The following is a 17,556-nucleotide window of genomic DNA, read 5'->3' on the forward strand; positions in this document are numbered from 1 at the left end:
TCCCCCCCCCCCCCCCCCCCCCTCCAAAAAATAAAAAATTAAAATAGCCTGCTATTAGTACATAACTCAAACAACATTAGTTTTTTTAATAGTGTTGTAGCCTTTGTCAGATCAGAGAGTTTTTACATGTAGGAGGGTGGGGCCAATCACAATAAGCACCTAAGGGAGCAGTGAAAGACGACTGATTGAATACATGTGAGAATATTTGGTTGATGTGATTGAATGTGAGAACGTTTTGTTAATGTGATTGAATACATGCCATTCATTGGAGAATGTTTGGTTGATTGTGATTTAATTCATGTAAGAATGTTTGGAATCACAGACAATTTGTTACGTTTTAGAGGACAAACAGTACGTGTGTTGTTAACAGTATGTACTTCAGTGTGCCGAGGACAAACAGTACGTGTGTTGTTAACAGTGTGTACTTCAGTGTGCAGAGGACAAACAGTACGTGCGTTGTTAACAGTATGTACTTCAGTGTGCAGAGGAAAAACAGTACGTGTGTTGTTAACAGTATGTACATCAGTGTGCAGAGGACAATCAGTACGTGTGTTGTTAACAGTATGTACTTCAGTGTGAAGAGGACAAACAGTACGTGTGTTGTTAACAGTGTGTACTTCAGTGTGCAGAGGACAAACAGTACCTGTGGTGTTAACAGTATGTACTTCAGTGTGCAGAGGACAAAAAGTACGTGTGGTGTTAACAGTATATACTTCAGTGTGCAGAGGACAAACAGTACGTGAGGTGTTAACAGTATGTACTTCAGTGTGTAGAGGACAAACAGTACGTGTGTTAACAGTATGTACTTCAGTGTGTAGAGGACAAACAATACGTGTGTTGTTAACAGTATGTACTTCAGTGTGTAGAGGACAAACAGTACGCGTGTTGTTAACAGTATGTACCTCAGTGTGTAGAGGACAAACAGTACGTGTGTTAACAGTATGTACTTCAGTGTGAAGAGGACAAACAGTACGTGTGTTGTTAACAGAATGTACTTCAGTGTGCAGAGGACAAACAGTAAGTGTGTTGTTAACAGTATGTACTTCAGTGTGCAGCGGACAAACAGTACGTGTGTTGTTAACAGTATTTACTTCAGTGTGCAGGTTGTAAAAAGGATGATTTCTTGCTGACCTGTGTAAAAGTTGGTGCGTGCATCAATTATTCTATAAGTGCAATATGTTATTTTTTAATTACTATTGATGATTACCTGTCGTGTTGTTAACAGTATGTACTTCAGTGTGTAGAGGACAAACAGGACGCGTGTTGTTAACAGTATGTACTTCAGTGTGTAGAGGACAAACAGTACGCGTGTTGTTAACAGTATGTACTTCAGTGTGCAGGTTGTAAAAAGGATGATTTCTTGCTGACCTGTGTAAAAGTTGGTGCGTGCATCAATTATTCTATAAGTGCAATATGTTATTTTTTAATTACTATTGATGATTACCTGTCGTGTTGTTAACAGTATGTACTTCAGTGTGTAGAGGACAAACAGTACGTGTGTTAACAGTATGTACTTCAGTGTGAAGAGGACAAACAGTACGTGTGTTGTTAACAGAATGTACTTCAGTGTGCAGAGGACAAACAGTAAGTGTGTTGTTAACAGTATGTACTTCAGTGTGCCGAGGACAAACAGTACGTGTGTTGTTAACAGTGTGTACTTCAGTGTGCAGAGGACAAACAGTACGTGAGGTGTTAACAGTATGTACTTCAGTGTGTAGAGGACAAACAGTACGTGTGTTGTTAACAGTGTGTACTTCAGTGTGCAGAGGACAAACAGTACGTGCGTTGTTAACAGCATGTCCTTCAGTGTGCAGAGGACAAACAGTACGTGTGGTGTTAACAGTATATACTTCAGTGTGCAGAGGACAAACAGTACGTGAGGTGTTAACAGTATGTACTTCAGTGTGTAGAGGACAAACAATACGTGTGTTGTTAACAGTATGTACTTCAGTGTGCCGAGGACAAACAGTACGTGTGTTGTTAACAGTGTGTACTTCAGTGTGCAGAGGACAAACAGTACGTGCGTTGTTAACAGTATGTACTTCAGTGTGCAGAGGAAAAACAGTACGTGTGTTGTTAACAGTATGTACTTCAGTGTGCAGGTTGTAAAAAGGATGATTTCTTGCTGACCTGTGTAAAAGTTGGTGCGTGCATCAATTATTCTATAAGTGCAATATGTTATTTTTTAATTACTATTGATGATTACCTGTCCTTAGTTATATAGTCTATTAATTAATTCCTGGAAACCATTAAGTGTCCCTGTCTACACTGAAATCTTGTTGGTCGGAACTAAAGAAACATTTCAGAATGTAGATATCTAAATATTAATTCACCATAATGGAATAGCTACGAAAAATGTGTTACAGGTGTAGCAAGTGCTCCACTTTTTTAAAAGTGATTTGATATTACATTGTCTATAAAATAAGCATGGTTTTACCTTGTGATTGTACCTGTCTTGATGTTGCAGTGGTATCGAATGCTTAAGCTGATAATAAAATGAAAATAATGATCTTAAATTGTTTTCTTCAATTCTGTGTTTGATACTTCATCAGCTTTAAACTTTCCCCATTTCACTTTTCCCCCCATTTGCCTGTAGCTTGTTATGGTGTAAAGGGATTAAATTGTTCTGAATCACATGACAAAGTACTAGATTTCGGGGTTCCTCAAGGGTCGGTATATTAGGACCATGAAAATATTGTATGTACTCCAAACCGATTGGAGAGATTTGTCGTCGTCATAGCCTTCGCTATCATTGCTATGCCGATGACACACAAATTTACATGGTCATAAAACCACAGGACAGTTGGAATACAGTCTTAGAAAGTCTGGAAGCTTGTCGGACAGAAATCAGTATCTGGATGAACACCAACATGCTAAAACTTAATCAGGAAAAGACGGAACTAATCGTCTTTTCCCCAAAGTGTCGGCAAACAATGGCTCTCCAGCTCAAGGTTGGCGCCAGAACTATTGAGACTGTTCCAGCTGTTAAAAACCTAGGGGTATACTTTGACAGTTCTCTGAACATGGAGAAACAAGTGAACGCTATTGCCAAATCCTGTTACTACCAGATCAGGAACATCGGCTGTATTTGTCAGTTTCTAACTGCAGATGCATGCCAGATTTTGGTGCATTCACTTGTTACCTCTCGGTTGGATTATGGTAACGCCCTGCTCTGTGGTATAACTGACAAACTAACTAGTCGTCTACAGAGGGTCCAGAACACTGCAGCACGGCTAGTTACTCGTACTCAAAAGAGAGAGCACATCACACCTGCGCTTTATTCGTTGCACTGGTTACCTGTACGATACAGGTCGCAGTACAAAATTCTGGTATACACATACAGGGCACTGAATGGAACAGCTCCTCAGTACCTACAGGAACTTGTTAGCCTGTATCAGCCGTCAAGATCACTGCGGTCGGAGTCAGAATCTTTGTTGTGTGTCCCAAAATCTTGACTGTGACCTATGGAAACAGATGCTTTGGGAGGGTTTCGGCTACGCTGTGGAATAGCTTACCATCTGCTATTAGGAAGTCAAATACCCTGGCCAAGTTCAAGAGGGACATAAAAATTCACCTCTTCACGTCTGCATTTTAGAATCTTTGCAAAGACGTCATGTAAATACCACCCTTTTATTTGTTCAATTATGTGCACATTGCTTGTTAAATGTATGAACGTGATTGAAAGACTTTGTTGTTTGTTTTCACAATTATAACCATTACTATTAACCATATGTTGTAAAGCACCTTAGAGTAATTTTACAAATTATATAGGGCACTATATAAATGCTGTATATTATTATTATTATTATTTTTAAGATTACAGGGATAAGATTTTATAAAATTTCAGATGACTCTGACTCAGAATCATGATTCTATTTAAGCATTGAACTGTTTTTGTAGGACATTTATTATCTATTTGAATGACACAGCTTTGCAAGCAAACAACATAAGGTCACATTTGTCAAATGTTTTTAAAACCTTACTGTTCTGTACAAGGAAGCCTAGAGTCATGATATTTAGTCTAAAGTTTGCTGGAGTGAATAGCTTTGAGGTGTGTTCAATTGGATGACCATTTGGCCCACTTCAGTGAATTAAATGTGTCCAAAACAATGAATAAAGAAACTAGGTCAGTGGTTAAGGCCTGTGGGCCTCTTGTTTATTCATAACAAGAAAATCATGATGATAATAATGCTGTAAAACACAACAATGAGACACATCCTTAAATAAAATCTCTTGTTATTGTCAGCTGTCTTTAAAATTACTAAGAATTTTCTACCTCAAAGGTGAATGGTGTCTGGAAATATGAGTGAATTATGTCACCCTGGTTAAATATTAGCCGCTGCCTACCAACTCGGCGAGAGAGATTTCTCTTTAGCTCATTCTGTGGACCGTAAGACTAGTTAATCAGAGGTCCTGGATTTGACCGCTAGCGGAGTCATTAAAGAAAATAAAGACTTCTGTCATATTTACATATGCATGAAGCTGGTGGCTACACTCCCCATCATTACCTCATCTAGTCATAGTCTTTTATTTTGTGCAAGTTTATGTACCTGGTAAGTTATTCTATACTGTATACAGGAAAATTGTCACCGCAGTTTAGTTTCACTTTCGGCCTCCTCCATAATGAAGGATAATTTATCAGGTTATATAAGTATACAGCATACCATATGTAGTAATTTTAGCAAGTTAAAGCTGAAACTCACATTGGGTGAATGAGGATTTAACCAATGAAGGGTGAAAGTTTCCCAGTATACAGAACAGCTGTACTACCCAAGGTTGATTCGGGTCCACTTTAAATTATATTTTTGAATGACTATAAACATGAGACATCTATGCACAAAGCCACTTAGAACACAGATAACAAGCATATCTTCACATATCACCACTTCTAATGTCAATGTTGTCCCACCCACTCATCCATCTGGTTAAGTTTTGACGATCTGATGAAAAATATATCCCTCTTGATTTTGTAAAGAATACCCGGTAAGTTCATTGATAATTCTCTGTACATATGTAATACGAGTGGAAATCGACCCAAAGACATCATTATTTACAACCCAGGTTGCCAAGTGTACACCCAATACTTAGAACAAGGGTTGGTCACAGGCACCAAATGTAGTAGGAGCAGACAAATGCACGGCCAGACCAGATTTTGAACCTGTGACCGTCTAAACTTAAGACGGATGCTCTACTAATAGAGCTACCTGGTCACCAAACGATCGTATACCATTATACATTTAAAAATTTGAATAAAATAATCTTTGTGATGGACAATGAAAGATGAATGTCTATCGAAGATTTCTATATAACCTCCATATCATCATGAATGACAACTGTGGTCACGCATTTGAGGGGACCTCAAAGACCTTACAAACACAAAGCGACCTCAGACAGTTGTCACAGACCTTATAGTCAATAATTAGTGGATCATATGATGCTACCTCAGACAGTTGTCACAGACCTTATAGTCAATAATTAGTGGATCATATGATGCTACCTCAGACAGTTGTCACAGACCTTATAGTCAATAATTAGTGGATCATATGATGCTACCTCAGACAGTTGTCACAGACCTTATAGTCAATAATTAGTGGATCATATGATGCTACCTCAGACAGTTGTCACAGACCTTATAGTCAATAATTAGTGGATCATATGATGCTACCTCAGACAGTTGTCACAGACCTTATAGTCAATAATTAGTGGATCATATGATGCTACCTCAGACAGTTGTCACAGACCTTATAGTCAATAATTAGTGGATCATATGATGCCTTTTCACTTAAACCTGTGAAACTTGATAGAAGTCAATTACAACAACGACAGAAAACAAATATTAAACAGAAATGGAGGGTGTCTGTAATAAACTAGGAAACTGAACAAATGTCGGAGGTCCCATGCACAACCTATCAAGCTGTCTGGATCAACCTGTAATAAACTAGGAACCTGAACAAAAGTCGGAGGTCCCATACACCACCTACCAAGCTGTCTGGATAAACATCATTTTCTCTCATTTCCCTGTGTGTAAGATAGAGCTGAGGGTAAGAAAGGGGTGAAGGAAATTTCTATCTTACACCCCCTTTCATGTGACGTGATGTCACAATGGCAAAACAATGACGTGACGTCATGAATTTGGAACTCTCCGATGCCGCAATGCTGAAAAAGCGACGTGATCAAATCAAAACCTTTTGCGATATATTTACCGTACACGTTAGAAAGATGGGTTTAATTTTTCTGGGCAACCACTGTTTGCAAACATGGGATATGCTTAATCTGGCTGGCTAATTCGTTTTCGTCTAAAAAGCTCGGGGGGAAAACTTGATATCTTTAAAATGGTGGCCAGTCCAAACGCATTTTCATGGTTTCTGAGCTTATTATTGTGGTTGGAATGAGAGAAAACTACTCTTTCATGCCCAAGGTTGTAGGATAGGGAAAATCCACCCTTGGGATTTCCCTATCCTACACTCCTGTGCATGAAAGAGTCTTATAATCTTTGTGAAATACAAAAAGTCAAATCCTGATATTATTTAGAATTCATGATTATGAAAACAACTTCTGTTAAACACTAAAATATAAAGGAATACTGTTCATTTTTCATTTAACAAGGCAGTTGACTTTATAAATTATACAAAACATATAACGATTCATGCATTCAGGTACCTTGCAAATGTTTTGTAGTTTTTAGATGAATGATAAAAAACAAACAAATATAAAGTCACATCTGTATTCAGTGGTTTGTCACAGGAGACCATAAAATGGCCGCTAAGACAGGTAACCTCTTGGTCGAGGTTCCAATTAATTTGTCAAAAACCAGTTACTTGCATTGTATCTTACAAAGATCTGCAGTAAAAAAAAAAAAAAATACGATCATACAGTTATAGTTTCCATTTCCTCTGAGATTTATGAAACAAGGCTAAGAATTTTTCATTTTAACCAGCCTCTGTCAATCTCAAAAAATGTCATGATCAGTGTCATAAATTTTATACGAAATGGAAAAGATTAAAAGATTCTGTTCATCACATAACCAAGATTTGTTGCAAATACTTGTGATAACAATTTTTTTTCTCTGGCTGACTTGAAATCAAATATATAAATTTCACACGTACAACAGGAAGTATGTGATGCCACAAAGTTGTCATAACTACGAGGTCATAATTGAAATGGTGCAAACCTAAAGACAATCCCAGCTCTGCTAGGTTTTACTAAACATGGGTTCTTAACATAATTTATGTAATGGGTGTTACAACACTGAGAGTAGAATAGTTAGGTGATAAATTCTTCTAGTGACTAAAATGTTTATTCACATGAGCACTGAAAATAAGATATCATGTCATACAAATTTATAACAAAAATCTGCTCAGAGAAATTGACAGATGCCTTGAGAAAAGATTCTATGTTACCGTAGCCTGTTACCGAAGGCACACAGTTCTGCTACACCTGTCGAATACAAATGCTGTCAACGACAGTCCTTCACACCTGTTAAACCTGACTGTCCTTCACACCTGTTAAACCCATCTGCTTTTGAGAAATGCCTAAGCCGACCATTACATCTTGCCACCATGAGAAATGCCTGGGCCGACCATTACATCTTGCCACCATGAGAAATGCCAGGGCCGACCATTACATCTTGCCACCATGAGAAATGCCTAAGCCGACCATTACATCTTGCCACCATGAGAAATGCCTGGGCTGACCATTACATCTTACCACCATGAGAAATGCCTGGGCTGACCATTACATCTTGCCACCATGAGAAATGCCAGGGCCGACCATTACATCTTGCCACCATGAGAAATGCCTAAGCCAACCATTACATCTTGCCACCATGAGAAATGCCTGGGCTGACCATTACATCTTGCCACCATGAGAAATGCCTGACATGTGAAACTTATCACTGAACTACATGCCCGTATCTGGATAATAACAAAGTTTGGCGTATGTAACCAGTATCTTTATTAAAATCAATCATATCTACATCCAATTTTACAGACATCTACAAGATTTTATATTTATTAACAAGTACATATATGAACTCTTTGTTTGCGAGGTTATGTTGTTTGTACATTTCTCTGGAATTGGTACTACAATGTGTATTTACTAAATGCATCGTTGAAGCCATAAGTATCATTGGCCTATTATTTTTTCTGCTACTGTTAAGGAATTATATAATCTGAGAATAAAACAGGTAAGCCTCAATTGTTTTCTTGTGATACATAGCAGCTGTTTGCCAGTATCATTTTAGAGTATGACACCAACGTTTTTCACACCTTCAGTCATTAGATAACTATAATTAGGTAGGCTTTTGGTGCATTCGACAAAAAGTAGTGTAATGTTCCATATTAAAAATTGAAAAAACACAAAATATTTTATTCAACCTGTGCAAAATTGAAATTTTATAAATAAGTTATGAACGAAAATTTGAGAAAATCTATACCTGTGAACGTTAACATCAATACAGTAAACATTGATGAGATGTTCAACTTCTGTTAACCAAATCACCAGCTGTAATGGAATTGTAAATCCCTTAAATTGATTTCAGTCAACATAAATGTCAATACAGTCACAACATTGATCTGTCTTTACAAACTATCGCATAATTGTCCCTCAAAGGATGTTATCTGTCATAGACATGTACTGTTTCAAACATCAAACCTATGTGAATGACTCTACATCTGTATGTATGTAATGTGTGTCTGTGACTGAAGCATCACATATACCTACACATTCACTCCTTCATCACAAGTAAAAACAATTATCTATCAATCATACACTTCTATCCTCATACGCTGATATTTTGAATTGTCTCCGCCTCCATTTTTCCGTCGTTGAAGTTTACTGCGGAGATCGTTGCCACTTCTTACGGTTGGTGACTCGTCCATGTGTGCTCCACTTAACGCTCTGCTTACACTACGAATTTTCTGCCGGGCATCCCGCACACGCGAGGGTGGGGGGCTATCATCATCGTCATCCAATAGACCCACCTTTCTCTCTGTCTCACGGTCAGCAGAAATTGTTAAGTCAATATCACTCCTCTTCATACTGCAAAGGAAAAGTTTTCAAAAAACTTATACAACAGACAATTTATCTACAGGAACATGCAACTGTTTGTCGAAGCCATAGTCATTTAAGCAAATACAGATGAAAAAGTCACTCGACACTGTGTATACTCGGAAAAAAATTGTCTGTATCATAAACTCCTTGAAGACATACCCGCTATCAGTCAGAAATGAATATGGTGTGTTGACTGCTCTATGCAGTTTCTTATTGTTGCCATGTGGATGTTGTATTTATTTACAATAAACCAACTTTTTGTTGTTCAAGCATTTCACTAGTTTTTGCACGGAAACAGATTTTCTATTTATAGTAACGTTGACTTTAACCTTTGATACTTAGACCTGAAAAGCAATCCCAAGCAAGCACTTTTAGTAATGAAGTACTGTATGAGGTCTGAGCATGATCAACCTAGAAAAATTTGAGTTATCGCAAGGAAACAGATTTTTCTTTTTATAGTAATGGTGACCTTTGCAGGTGACACAATAAAAAGAAATAGACCACAAGAAGTTCATTGCTCCATGTCCCTTGTTTTCATAAAAAGGTTGAAAGCAGAGAAAGAAAACAGGACTACTTTCACAATAGACACTTCTGAAATGCATCACAATCACCTTTTAGCATTCCTCTCATCCTCAATGTCATCGGCATACATCCTCATACTGCGTTTCCGTGGCGGTGAGGCCAGGAGGATATCCAGCTCCTGTTCCATCATTACTGCCTCCTCATCAACCTCCTTCACCTCTGGCTTTGTACCAGCTGAGAGGTCCAGGAAATCGTCATCCTCCTCCTCCTCATCCTGCTGCTGTTGTATCTTGCGGCGATCCTCCCTGGGCCGGACATCCCTCTGACGGATAACTGGTCGCACTATCTCCTCAGGCTCACTATCCTCTATTTCACCCTCCTCCATCTCATGCTGGTCCAGAATGGAGAGTTTGCCTGGTAGGCCGGGCAAAATGGCTGGCTTCACTTCCTTGGCAGCACCTAGTTACACAATGAAAAATCAGATGCTAAAATATTATTTACTTAGGCTCCTATACAGTGTAATAACACCATCATATATTCAGACTGCTATACAGTGTAATAACACCATCATATGCTCAGACTGTAATACAGTGTAATAACACCATCATATATTCAGACTGCTATACAGTGTAATAACACCATCATATACTCAAACTGCTATACAGTGTAATAACACCATCATATATTCAGGCTGCTATACAGTGTAATAACACCATCATATATTCAGACTGCTATACAGTGTAATAACACCATCATATACTCAAACTGCTATACAGTGTAATAACACCATCATATACTCAGACTGTTATAAAGTGTAATAACACAATCATAATTATACTCAGACTGTTAAACAGTGTAATAACACAATCATAATTATATTCAGACTGCTATACAGTGTAATAACACTATCAAATACTCAGGTTGTTATAAAGTGTTATAACACCATCAAATACCCACCTTCTGTGTGGTGTAATAACACAATCATAAACTCTACCTTCTGTGTGGTTTAATAACACAATCATAATCTCCACATTCTGTGTGGTGTATTACCACAATCATAAACTCCACCTTCTGTGTGGTGTAATAACACAATCATAAACTCCACCTTCTGTGTGGTGTTATAACACCATCATAAACTCCACCTTCTGTGTGGTGTAATAACACCATCATAAACTCCACATTCTGTGTGGTGTAATAACACCATCATAAACTCCCCCTTCTGTGTGGTGTAATACCACCATCATAAACACCGCCTTCTGTGTGGTGTAATAACACATTCATAAACTCCACCTTCTGTGTGGGGTAATAACACAATCATAAACTCCACATTCTGTGTGGTGTAATAACACAATCATAACCTCTACCTTCTGTGTGGTGTAATAACACAATCATAAACTCTACCTTCCGTGTAGTTTAATAACACAAATTTTCACACAACTGTCTTATACCATCCAATGAGACATTTAATACAAGAAACGACACAATTATTATTAAAACTTACTTGCACTTTCTTTACATCATAATTATAGCGATGGGAATGCCTATAATAATTTTAAATGAAATAATATGTAGTGCTGTAAGTCTTAATTAGCACTAATACATTTATCATTTTATATTTTCATGTTAAAAAAACCCATCCTTGATCAGGACAATACTGTTCTTCATTGCGTGTGCCTTCAATTTTCAACCAAAAATCAATAAAACTGCCAAAATAAACATAAAATGGCTGAAAATGATTATCTTTTTACAAACGTTTTACTTTTTAAAGAGGGTTCTGTTGACAAGGAACATGTTGAAAGAAAAGTTTTTAACAGAATCCTGGACAGAATGTAACAGTAAAGGGACCAACAGTACCAGTGTTAACACATTCTACATACCATTGGACATTCAGTAAGTCTACTAAATACTTACCAAACTCCTCAATTTCATCCATATCTACATTTGCAGTAATGGAAGAATCCCCGAAGATGTTGACGTCGTCGTAGGTAATGGTGGCACGCTTGGCCTGTATAACAGCCTTGACCTCATGTGTCTCCTCACGCTGCTGGCTCACACGCAGCTTCCTCTTTCTGTTTAAATTTTAATTGTGTTGAGAGTTTTTTGTAAAAATGTTTAAATTTTCATTGTGTTGAGAGTTTTTTGTAAAAAGAAATCAAGTTATGAATTCAATTAACTTGTAAATGGTAGATAATTTCAATGGAAGCAGTTAAAATACATGTACCCTGCTTTGGCAACATTGCCTCCATAATATCATACTGGTAATAAGTGAGTAGGGTATACATATAACATACTCTCTAAAATAAATGCAGAACTAAAACAATGTTTCAGATTAATTATAGATACATTTCAAAATGACATACCTGGAATTACTGATCAGCCCTGTCATTCCTGAAACAGAAAGAAATGTCAAGAGTACAATACTTATTGTGTGTTCTAAATTGTTTTGTAAATGTGGCTAACAATTTGGTAGCCTTCAAATCGGAGCTATCTACTTTCTCCCTAATGTGATGTCTCAGGAATGTCTAATTAGTCCACAAAATCAGCTGACTGAGACCCCCTCTGTGTGTTTACTGAGACCTCCTCTGGTTGTTTACTGAGACCTCCTCTGGGTGTTTACTGAGACCCCCTCTGAGTGTTTACTGAGACCCCCTCTGGGTGTTTACTGAGACCCCCTCTGGGTGTTTACTGAGACCTTCTCTTGGTGTTTACTGAAACCTCCTCTGGGTGTTTACTGAGACCTTCTCTTGGTGTTTACTGAGACCTCCTCTGGGTGTTTTATGAGACCTTCTCTTGGTGTTTACCGAGACCCCCTCTGGGTGTTAACTGAGACCCCCTCTGGGTGTTTACTGATACCTCCTCTGGGTGTTTACTGAGACCCCCTCTGGGTGTTTACTGAGACCTTCTCTTGGTGTTTACCGAGACCTCCTCTGGGTGTTTACTGAGACCTTCTCTTGGCGTTTACTGAGACCCCCTCTGGGTGTTTACTGAGACCCCCTCTGGGTGTTTACTGAGACCTTCTTTTGGTGTTTACTGAGACCTCCTCTGGGTGTTTACTGAGACCTTCTCTTGGTGTTTACCGAGACCTTCTCTTGGTGTTTACTGAGACCTTCTCTTGGTGTTTACTGAGACCTTCTCTTGGTGTTTACTGAGACCTCCTCTGGGTGTTTACTGAGACCTTCTCTTGGTGTTTACTGAGACCTTCTCTGGTGTCAAAATCTGTATTTCTCCATTTCTCTATTTTAAATCACACTAAATTCCTACTAACCAGTATGTCTAAATCTGTATTTCTCTATTTTTCTATTTTAAATCACACTAAATTCCTACTAACAAGTATGTCTAAATCTGTATTTCTCCATTTTTCTATTTTAAATAACACTAAATTCCCACTAACCAGTATGTCTAAATCTGTATTTCTCCATTTCTCTATTTTAAATCACACTAAATTCCTACTAACAAGTATGTCTAAATCTGTATTTCTCTATTTCTCTATTTTAAATAACCCTAAATTCCCACTAACCAGTATGTCTAAATCTGCATTTCTCCATTTCTCTATTTTAAATAACACTAAATTCCTACTAACCAGTATGTCTAAATCTGTTTTTCTCTATTTCTCCATTTTAAATCACACTAAATTCCCACTAACCAGTATGTCTAAATCTGTATTTCTCCATTTCCTCTTCACACTCTCCTGAACAGGCATCACTACATATATCTAGTTTTCCAGCGTGGTAGAGCGACATATATTGTAGAAGTAGAAATGTATACAATGCATTATCAAGATTGTATTAGGAGTGGAAATCTACAAGTGAATGGTCTAGCCCTGGATTCAAACTTCAGACCCTCTAAAATGTACTTTAATACATTATTATTTCTATTTCATAATTTCTAAAATACCTTGGACATCAAACCCAGGAAAGAATAGCAAATGGTGATCCGATACACATACCTCCATAATTTGGGTTTCCAAACTTCTTGTAATATTCACTTCTTTTCTCGGCTCCTCTAATTTTTTTATCAGCTGCAACACAATAAAAGACAAATATCAACGCTTTTTCAATTATCTTTTAGTTCTTGCTAGTTTTTTAAATCTATTTTATCTGAATTTGAAGTTATACAAATATTGTCATAATTTGACATAGTCATATGCCCAGTGATGAAGTGTAAGTACACTAGCCTATGGTCAGTGTTAAAGAGCACACTCCAGGCTGTTACATAAGGCTCACCTTTAGTAGAGTACCGTAGGAATATATGCTTAGTCTTTGGAATGACCTTGCCAAGTCGCCATCTACCTGGTGGCCAAGCTATATCAGACTCTTTTTGAACGTGGAAACGTTGTCGAAGTTTTGCTTTCTTGCTGGCTTTTTTCTCCATTTTTTTCTTCTCAAGTTTTTTTTTCTTTTCTTCATCCATTTCCTGAAAATGCAAATTTAATATCAGTTTCAGCAATGATTGCTCCATATATAAGCCTCAGATCTCATGGTTTCATTATTCTCTTATACCAGGTAGGAGTGCATTTCTCTTATACCAGGTAGGAGTGCATTTCTCTTATACCAGGTAGGAGGGTTTTTTCTCTTATACCAGGTAGGAGTGCATTTCTCTTATACCAGGTAGGAGTGCATTTCCAAGAAGCTTTTAGACTATTGGACTTTATCCAGTTAAAACCATTGGGAAATGTATATTGAAATATTGGTTTAGATTTGTGAACTCACCCATCAACTATTATTGTTATTTGATACCTTGTACCCTCTTGTCTTCATTACAAATCTGATCCTTTCCCAAAGTCTGCTTTTTTCTGTGAATGTCTACTGATTTCTGTGATAGATAGGTGACAGGTGTATACAGTTTAGTTTTGTTTTATATTGGTTTCCATCCTATAATCAGCTGAGGTAATTTAAGTGTGTGTNGGTGGGGGTGGGGGTGGGTGGATGTGTGTGTGTGTGTGTGATTATGATATGTAAGCTGATGGTGCTATGTTGTTGTAATCGCCTCCTTGCAGTAGCACAGATCTGATGCCAACTTTATAGTGCTACCTCACCGAAATACCACACAAAAAGCATTCAGCACAGTATTCCACTTGGTCCCACTACACTGACAAGGGTGAATCAGTTGTTGTGATTACCTAAATGCTGAATGCATGCATGTTTATCACTAGCACCAAAAGAGAGGTATTGCCAAGGAAAGTGTTAATAAACACAAAATGTTGTTTGGAAGTTGAGAGAAAATATGGTGATCCCAAACGCATTTATTTTGATCACTTTTGTGTTCCCCAAAGAAAAGGCAATAAAGCAAATCCCCAATTTTGCTGGGGGTTATCAGAATAGTTGCCTCTGATAACTTTCAGCAGGTAACAGCAGGTATATTCTTTTCTAAACCACACACCTGCAGGTGTGTTTAACAGGTGCATGTTTGTAAAATTTGTTTGTGACAGGTGTATGTTCTAGATTGATGTGACAAAGTTGCAGGTGTGACAGGTTTATATGACAGGTTTACATGATGGGTGTGTAAATCGTTTCATGTGACTATAAAGTTCATACAAAATATCTTATCCGGTATCCATTTTATATTACCTCATCTGAACTACTAGAAGAACTGCTCCCGGACGATGAAGATGATGAGCCAGATGATGACGTTGCAGAAGAGCCTGATGAAGATGATGATGACGACGAACTACTAGAACTTGATGAAGAGTCTCTCCTTTTTTTGTTTTTCTTTGTACTCTGAGAAGATTTTTTCACTGAGCTTTTCTGTTGTTTAACCACTGTGTTTTCTTTCTTTTTACTGTCTCTACTGCTGGCCTTTGTTTCACTGATGTCTTTTTTCACACCGACAGCCCCGTCGTCCATCAAATCTAACACATCTTCATCCTCCATGTTCTCCTCCTTCCTCTGCTCTGTGTCTCTTGTCTTTGTTTTTGTTTTTGATTTCTTCTTTTTGCCATCATTTTCATCACTTGAGGATGATGAAGAGGATGAAGAGGATGATGATGATGATGAAGATGAACTGCTGCTACTGCTTCTCCTTGATTTCTTCGTCTTTGTTTTCACCTTTTTCCTCGAGTTTCTTTTACCTAAAACATATTGAGATCCTTTCCTTCATCATACTTTAAATCTATGACATTACAAAATATTTTTACAAAAAAGAAATGTTCCCGACTTTGGTAAAATATCCTGATGTAGCTACATCCTTGCCAACATTTCAAATCTTTCTTTGGGGAGAAACTGCGCTGGACAATCTAAAAACGGTCTAAAGAAAATTCTAGATGCCAATTATTTGAAAAATAATGTAAATGACTGTTTAGCTTTTCTGAGTAATGAATTAATTTTAATTGGAGCAAAATGATTCTGCAGATTTCATACCGCCAATAAGGACGGTGAGAATTGGCAAGTACCATGCAGTCTTAGAATTCACGATTTACCACACTATAAACAACAGGTCTTTGTAATATTGATTTCTTATAGATCTATTGAAATTTCAATAGACCAGACTTTGACCGGGTAAATTGTACTTAATATTATTAAGTTGCTTGATAACATGAAATATTTACATAAATTTGCATGGCATTGTACGTCACTATATAGTCTATTTGGAAGCTGTGTCATTGATGGGACTTTAAATACCATGCAGCACAAGACACAATTCTTAGCATATTAATACAACACCTACCGGAACTACAATATCTAATGTAAATAAACATGACGGCTGCTAGATATCGTTGGGCATTATTAGTGTGAGACTTGATCACAATGTAATTGTAAATGTGTAAAAAAATAAAAATAAAAAATAAACTTTTATTATAACCAAATAATTTACCAAGGTTTACAATATTGTACAAAATGCACATTGCCCGGTTGAAATAACCAATGGAAACAATTTTAACACTCATGCAAATTATCAGAAATATCGTTTGTTACACTGCACTGATCCACAGGGGTTCGTTACAAATGTCTGAAATACACATATGCTATAGACCCACAGCTCACATAAATATACACAAGGCATATATGTTTTTCAAACATTTGTAATGAACCCCTGTGCACTGTCGCAAGATCACATGCTTCAAATGTTATCAGTTTCATGCGTCTATCAGTCACGGTATCCTCCGTTTCTGCTGTTATGGTAAATAACGAGTCTGTTGTAGAATCTACCGACTGTAGTCAGGTTCCCATACAATCAACAAATACATTCACGCATGGATTCTTCACAAATTCAAACTTTTCTCTCTGCTCATTCAACTTCAAAAATTAACTCCCTCGTGGGGGGCAAGGTCGGATTACGGTGTTCACTGTAAAAAGATATTGACAGTGTATAACACTGTGTACAAACTTGTCTCTACCGACAGTGTATAACACTGTGTACCACCCAGTCTGTACCGACAGTGTATAACACTATACAACCTAGTCTGTACCGACAGTGTATAACACTGTGTACCACCTAGTCTGTACCGACAGTGTATAACCCTGTATACCACCTAGTCTGTACCGACAGTGTATAACACTGTGTACCACCTAGTCTGTACCGACGGTGTATAACACTGTGTACCACCTAGTCTGTACCGACAGTGTATAACACTATATACGACCTAGTCTGTACCGACAGTGTATAACACTATACAACCTAGTCTGTACCGACAGTGTATAACACTATACAACCTAGTCTGTACCGACAGTGTATAACACTGTACACAACCTAGTCTGTACCGACAGTGTATAACACTGTATACGACTTAGTCTGTACTGACAGTATATAACACTGTGTACGACCTAGTCTGTACCAACAGTGTATAACACTGTGTACCACCCAGTCTGTACCAACAGTATATAACACTGTGTATCACCTAGTCTGTACCGACAGTATATAACACTGTGTATCACCCAGTCTGTACCAACAGTATATAACACTGTATACGACTTAGTCTGTACCGACAGTATATAACACTGTGTATCACCTAGTCTGTACCGACAGTATATAACACTGTGTATCACC

At 37.6% G+C, this 17,556-nt stretch overlaps 1 protein-coding gene across 1 annotated transcript in view; it reads right to left on the bottom strand.

Annotated features, from left to right (window-relative positions):
- Positions 1-7,938: 7,938 nt before the first annotated feature.
- Positions 7,939-17,556, bottom strand: part of LOC110445821 (nuclear cap-binding protein subunit 3-like) — a 19,975-nt gene continuing 10,357 nt past the window's right edge. Inside the window, exons 6-12 of the mRNA XM_021490619.1 lie at positions 15,141-15,640; positions 13,797-13,986; positions 13,520-13,591; positions 11,934-11,961; positions 11,485-11,642; positions 9,663-10,032; positions 7,939-9,039 (exon numbers count right to left, since the gene is read on the bottom strand). Coding sequence (XP_021346294.1) covers positions 8,760-9,039; positions 9,663-10,032; positions 11,485-11,642; positions 11,934-11,961; positions 13,520-13,591; positions 13,797-13,986; positions 15,141-15,640 — 1,598 coding nt within the window. The 3' untranslated portion in view covers positions 7,939-8,759. The remainder of the gene's footprint in view (positions 9,040-9,662; positions 10,033-11,484; positions 11,643-11,933; positions 11,962-13,519; positions 13,592-13,796; positions 13,987-15,140; positions 15,641-17,556) is intronic.

Source organism: Mizuhopecten yessoensis, unplaced genomic scaffold (genome assembly GCF_002113885.1).
Source record: "Mizuhopecten yessoensis strain PY_sf001 unplaced genomic scaffold, ASM211388v2 scaffold2383, whole genome shotgun sequence".
In the NCBI taxonomy this organism is placed as follows: domain Eukaryota; kingdom Metazoa; phylum Mollusca; class Bivalvia; order Pectinida; family Pectinidae; genus Mizuhopecten; species Mizuhopecten yessoensis.